At 26.4% G+C, this 7170-nt stretch overlaps 1 protein-coding gene across 9 annotated transcripts in view; it reads left to right on the top strand.

Moving 5' to 3' along the window:
* Positions 1-46: 46 nt before the first annotated feature.
* The window catches only part of LOC107454103 (nucleobindin-2), a 24957-nt gene continuing 17833 nt past the window's right edge, over positions 47-7170 (top strand). For 6 of the 9 annotated variants that reach the window (XM_071182612.1, XM_071182614.1, XM_071182611.1 and 3 more), the window contains exons 1-2: positions 182-477; positions 5469-5588. In XM_071182612.1, the coding sequence (XP_071038713.1) occupies positions 5469-5588 (120 nt within the window). In that variant the 5' untranslated portion in view covers positions 182-477. The other 3 variants (XM_071182613.1, XM_071182609.1, XM_043039949.2) reach the window with 1 other exon arrangement.

The following is a 7170-nucleotide window of genomic DNA, read 5'->3' as shown; positions in this document are numbered from 1 at the left end:
CTTCTCAGTTGTTGCCATTAGAAAAAGTTTTTTAGACTTAGATAAACTTAGCTAGGAGTGGAGCCTCTAATTTCGAAACAAAAACAAAATGTGTCAAAATTTTGTACAAAAATGAAAAGTTTCGTGCAAATTACATATCAGCCTCAAAGTACGTGGAAAGAAAAAACAAACATCCAAGGTTAGACACGACACATTTAAGTCCGTGAAATTTAGGACGGATTTTCTTTCCATTTTATTTATGTTTAGCTTGAAAAAGCAACGTGTATTTGTGTCATTTGATGAAGTGTCATTCGTTTTATAGGTGACAAACTGTTGGTATTGTACTGATGAAATCATCGTTCCGCCTCGATACCATCTGGAATTTTGAATTATTTATTTGCTTTTGAAGGATAAAATCAATTTTATTATCCTAAATTGTTGGAGCTACACAGAAGAATCTTCAGGAATTGAAAGTCAGGGTGCTTTTTTAACGTTAAGGTATTGTTTTCAAATTAAATCTCTTGCTTTTCTTATTTCAAAAATTATTGAACTTTATTGCTCTCCCATTAATTAAATTATCTGAATTGAATAAGATAGTTAGTAATATTTTATTTGCATTAGGTGCAGGAGCATTACTGAAAAATCAATATAACATCTTTAAAAGTTATCACTAATTTAATGTAACTTCACATTTGTAGGGTTTCTTACAAATCGACTTCCTACTATCAATAATCGCGTACATTAATTTGAGAAATATTAAGTACTGAAAAATCATCTAAAAAGTGACACGATCTTAGAAATATTGAGACTTCTATAAGCTACTGAAAAAATATTATTAAAAAATTAAGATTAAAAATTAATTGCTATTGATCATAGAGTAAAGAGACATAATAAAAAGGCCTTGATTGCCCATAGGCCAAAATTGACCTTGATTCCTCAGACAAAAGCATCAGATGGAATTCAATCCCGTTATCCACAGATTTTCATTAGTGGTTTCATTTAAAATAAAAAAAAAATCGAACAAACGACTTTTAAAAGAAAAATCTATGCTAAGGAAAAAAATAATTACCTTTCAAAAATAATTATCTTCCAAAAATAATTTTCTGGTTTTTAAAGAATAGAAAGAAACACTGCTTTTTTTTAAAAAAAAAAAAAAAAAAGGCGAAAAAACTTTAACATTTGAATTTTTTTTTAAATACTAACAATGGTTTAGCTGCGAAAGCTTTTCTTATGTTTCTGCTGTTTCATACTATTGCATTTCAGAAGAAGTAGTTAAGGGGAAGATTTCCGCATCTTGATATGGATCACAATAATCGCTCATTTTAGTGACTTTCAGACAGTGGCCTACAAGAAACTTTAGAAAAAATCATCAGAGATGAACGGAATTACATTTCTTCAAGGGTATAACTCCACCTCCCTCATGGACTGATTTCTGTTGCTGTTTTTTTATTTTTTTTTATTTTGATAGAAGACTAGTGCCAAATAGATTTTAAAGTTTTGCAAGTTTAAAATCTATTTGGCACCTTGGCAATTAAAATTCTTTAGAAATGATGGGTTCTCTGAATCATGTTTTATCGCTCTTGATGTTCATTGATGAATCAAAATTGAGAAAATTAGTAGTCTAGTATAATTATCTAAGAACTAAATTAGTGTTAAGGTGAATTTTTTCATAAAATAAAATGTTTGTTTACAATTGAACAAACGGAAGCAGGTGGTTTGAATTATCATAGTATCTGCAGATTATTTTCCATCTCAGGTTTTTTAAAAATACTACAAATTGAGAAAAAATTGCTAGCGCAAAAAACTGAAAACATGTAGATATTAAAGATAAAATTTTAAAAAGAAAAAAAAAGCTTTTCTATTTTCATTCATGAACGATAAATAATCCTTGTAATATCACAATATAAAGTTTTAATATTAAAATCAAAGAAAGTTCATAATGTTCATTTTTTGGTAATTGTTTAATTTGTTCTTCTGTTTTCAAATCAGAACACCATAAATTACAATTCTGCTAGTTTCTTCTTTGGAAATGAAGAGAAAGATTTTATTTCAATATTATGAACTCCAAGTAAAACCTGTCTTTCTGATTTCTTTATTAGGCTTAATGTAAGCCTCTGTTTTTACTTTCTTTTGGGAAAAGCTAAAGTAGAGTTCTCCCTAGGAATAAAAAAGGGGTCGGCTTCCTCACAGAAAAGAGTACTTTAAATTTTGAAAGAGCACTTACGACAATTAAAATTTATCTAAATATGTAATAACTAAATTTGATCCTCAATAATTTTTAAATTACCCTCCTATACTATATTATATACATAATTCAAAAAGTAATTCTCTCTCATTCAAAACAAGAAAAAAATTTGTAGTTTATAAAAAATAATTAAGGGCATGCCAAAAAACAACCTCTAAGCATATCTTTTTTTTTTAAAAGTAAACAAAAAAAATTATTAATTGATAATTAAATTGAAAGCTTTTTCATAATTTAAACTGAAAATTATGAAAAGTGATTTTTGGAAAAAGGTATTTATTTAAAAAATAAGTTTAAAATAACTTAAAAAATTCATTCATATTCCCTCTGAAAAAAAGAGAAACTTATAAAAATTTAACCATTTGAAAATAATCCTGACAAATCAAAATTAAACCTATATATGCCGATAATTTTGCCAGTGTGTAATTATTATTTAAGCAGCGGATTATTGTTTTTTTTAATGGCAAGAAGGCAGTGTTTTTAAGGAATGGTAGCTTACTTTGTTGACAATACATATTTATTGACCAGAAGTTTTAGTTCTTTAACTTCCATTTTTTTTCTTTTTTAATTGTTATCAGCATAAAATTATGATGAATCATTCAAGTTACATTTTCCTAAAATAGTGTTTACTGTTTCAAACAAAAATCTCTTTTAGTGGATCTGTTAAATGCCACTTCTTTTAAAAACTAATTCTTATTCCTCTATATCATTTTCCATGGGAAAATTGCTTGCATCTTAAAATTAACTCAGCTTGAAAATCACCGAATTAATTAAATCAAGGAATGAATAAAGGTCACGAAAATTTTTGTTACCAGTCGACACCTGTTTTTTTTTTCTACTCTGCTATTATTACGTTTTTTATTTTCATTCTCTTTCAAATCAAGAGTTTAAAACTAAATTAGAGTTAAAACTAAGAGTTGTGTGATATTACCTCATTATTTTAAACACTTTTTAAATTAAATCTGTGTCTAAATGTATTAAACCTTTTAGAACTAATATTTTTCATGCAGATTACTATAATATACTATTATAAATAACGATTAAAAATGTTCGTTGAATTATTGAGAACTTAATGATCAGCTTCATGCAGTGTCCTTCTTAAAACTGGAAACCCCAATTCATTAACTGTAATTAAACAGTAAAAAAATTGAAGATGGCATCATCTTCTTCACAACCCAAAGTGGAAAGGTATATTGATTTTATGTTTAGGTCATACATCATAAAAATCCATGTTTTATATGTGTCTACCTTTTTATTGTTTATCTGTCTTTTATTATATTTTACGTTGATTGGATTTTTGTAGGAAAATATTTGCAAAGCTTTCAAATAAATGCCTCGTAAAATCCATATATATTTCTTCATGTTGTGGTATTTCCTCTTTTATTTCTAAATAACTAGTTTTACTTGACAAAAGAATAATCTGTTTTTTTTTTCTTCTGTTTTTTCTGTTTTTTTAATTAATATAATAGTAAATATTTTTAGCATTTTTACTTCCTATGACCTTTAATAAATTTTGAATTATTTTTCTTCTTTTAATCAGTGCATTTAGAAATAAAGTATTATAAACAGTGTGAATCCTTTAACTTTCTAAGTGTACTCTTAAATATTACATTATGTTTGCAAAATCCAGTCTTGAGAAGAAAAAAATATATTTGAGTTTTGTACAGATAAGTTTCATTTGGTAGTTGTTACTTTATATTCAGTTATACTTTAGAAAATGAATTAAATATATGCTAAATTTTTTTTCTTTCCGTAAGACTGTATCTTTCCCCCCTCAATTTAATTAAACTTTCCCTGTAGAATTGGTTTGAGCAGAATATAAATAAAAACAATTATAATGACTAAAATTGAACTATCAGAGTTGTCACTCCACCAAGAAAACCTAAAAAATACATTGAATAAAAAAATCATCTAAAATAGCAGGGAATTTTGTTTCTTATTTACGTCTTTAAAAAATTGGTGACCAATCAAAGTGCAATCTGCTGGATATTTCAGCTATATTTAACTATTTCATTTACTATAGCATTATTTAAATATGTTCAGTTGTTCCTTTTTTTTTAAAGTTTTTCCAGCAATTAAAATTAGTATAGTTAGCCCAATATAGCTCACACAAGAGAACGGTAATTGTTATCTCTTAATATATTGTGTATAATATGCACCAGAATTTTTTTTCACATTTGAGTGCCAACTGTGACTATGTTTCTCCATAATTATGATTATATCTTAATTGCTTTTAATTAATTGCATCATATTGACCAAGATGTAATTAATTATCCTCAACCAAGACTTTAAAATTGTTGAATGTCTAGGTACAACTGAATCGATTTTTAGCTGACCTAATGTCTGCTATATTAGCCAAGACTTATCATTTGATTTTCCTGAAAAGCAATGCAGGGGAAATTTTGTCACTAAATTTATTTTCACCTAGCTAACCACTGTACCTAGCAGATATCTCTTTTTGTGCTGCCAAGTATCTCTACAGTACTCTGTACTCTTGTAAACCATTTTACATCAGTCACATCATTCTTTTTAAAAAGATATCTTAATAAACTTCTGAATTTAATGAATTGCTCTATAACAATTTGGAAGAAAAAAAATTCACTAGACTTAATTGATGAATTCTGGAAGAAAATTAATTTTATCAGAGGAAGGGGCTTACCTTAGTACTAGGTTAAAGATTTTAAAGTGTCTACAAAAAAGAAAAAGACTAATAATTTTGAATATATTTTTGAAATCAAATTTTTGTAATAAAAAAAATTTTTGTTTTTAATGTACTTATTAGATAATGTATTGCAGCTAAATTAATATGCTCTTTATTGGAATGTAATCAACTAGTGATTCTTCTGTAGAGTTCATTGACTCTTATACTTTTCCATTAATCAAGAGTAAATGATACACTGCCAAGTATCAGTCTTGCTATGCTTCATGCACCAGTAACATTATGAGGCACTTGTAGTATAGTAGATTATATTTGCAAAAGTGATAAATGGTATTCCATGTATATTCACGATTACAGTTAGAGTTTTCCCATTTATGTTTTGAGTTACACAAACACTAAATCAGTCCTGATTTTAGTAAACCTTCTATAAGACTATTACTTCAAGTGTTGGTTTACTATTAAGATAGATTAATTGTTGCGTATATATTTTTAAAAAAAAACTAATCTTATTGAATTATAATATGAAAAATGCTGCTTCATAATATTTCTTGAACTAATTTGTTAAAATTATTCCTGTTTTGTTTTCAGATGTGGAAATTTTTCTGCATATTAGTCCTTCTAGTCTCCTTGGAGATGTTTGTAGCACCACCAGTAGATAAAAAGAAAGAAAATAATGCCAAGAATTCAACAGAAGAAATGGATGATTTTGTAATTATTGTTAATTCTGCTCTTTATTGTTTACTTATTATTAGAGATGTACTGGGTCCTAAAATTTTTTAGCTGGAGATTTTTTTCCTGGCACGTTCTAGACACTTTGCAAAAATTTTATTTCTTACCTTGTAAGTTTGGCAAGTTTTTGACAGTTAAAGATTTTATTCATCATGTTTTTTTGTTTGTTTTTTTGCAAGTGTCAAAAACCCAAAATTTTAGTGTAAGGATGATTATTAGCTATTATAAATAAGCAAACATATAAAATTACATGTGATCAATCATATTCTTGAATTATTTTGATATTAAACTCTTTGTTTTGCCAATTACTGTCAAAAACCCAAATTTTTTTTGTAGGAAATGTTAAATAATTATAAATAAAAATGTATAAAATAGAAATTTATCCAATCTGTTAATTTCTTAAAATATTGAAAATGAAAATACAAAAACAATCTGCTTAATAAAGCTGATTGTTTTTGTATTTTTATTAAATAATGAATCATCTTAATAAATAATAATAAATCAGCTTAATGAATAATAAATCATCTAAGAAATTAATCTTCAACTATGTTTTAAATTAGTAATAACATTAGAATAATTTATGTGCTATTTCTAAATAATAATAAATATTTATGTTTTATTTGAAACTGTTGTTCATTATATTTCTTTGAAATGCTAAGCCCATACCCAAATAATAAAAACTTATTATTGTATTAATTAATTTGCTGAAAACAAATTTAGTATGAGAGTAATCTTTTAATTTTATTTATTATGATTTTAAAAACTTTAAAAAAATATCTATTACTACTTATTTCTAATTTTGTATTTATTTTAACTGTCAAATTAATTTTGTTAAACTGGTTTCTGTATTTCCATGTCTTCCTAAGGGTATACCTCTCATTAGCGAACATATTTTTCTTTCCTGAAAATGTCAATTTTTTCAATGTTTCCTTGAAACGAAATTCTGCTGAAAAGTAAAATATGTTACCCTTATTTCTGTTTCATTTGGAAATTGGTATAATACATAGCTTTCCAAAACTACATATATGGATAATTTTAAGGTTACTATAATTCTGAATTAGGCTGTGTTGAACATAAATTTGTGTTTTTTTGGCTCTGGATGCCCGGATAAATTGGCATGATACCTCGTGCCTAGTAGTTAATTATTACTTTCCAGGGTGTAATATCTCATTTTTTATCATGAATTAGTGCAATTCTTTTTCTAGAAAAATTTTAATTCCTATTAAACATAATATTTTTCTGAAAATTTATAAGTTTAATGACAATTTTGTTTCTACAGTATTCTTTTCAGAATATAAAGTAAAATACAATGGGAAAAGGTTTCTAAAAGATTTTTTAATATCTTACTTTTGATTCTTAATTAGAACTGCTTCTTTATATATTATTTCAGGGTTCCCACGGTCCTTGAGAGTCCTTGAAAGTCCTTGAATTTTTTTTTGCTAAATTTAGGTCATTGAAAGTGCTTGAAAAACGTCTTAGATCCTTAAAAAACTTGATAGGTCCTTGAATTTGTCCAATACTGCCAGCGGCCCTTTTTATAAAACACCCTAATCGAGTATGC

This window comes from Parasteatoda tepidariorum, chromosome 6 (assembly GCF_043381705.1).
Source record: "Parasteatoda tepidariorum isolate YZ-2023 chromosome 6, CAS_Ptep_4.0, whole genome shotgun sequence".
In the NCBI taxonomy this organism is placed as follows: Eukaryota; Metazoa; Arthropoda; class Arachnida; order Araneae; family Theridiidae; genus Parasteatoda; species Parasteatoda tepidariorum.
The sequence above is the reverse complement of the archived record's forward strand: the minus strand, read 5'-3'. Positions and strand labels throughout refer to the sequence as shown.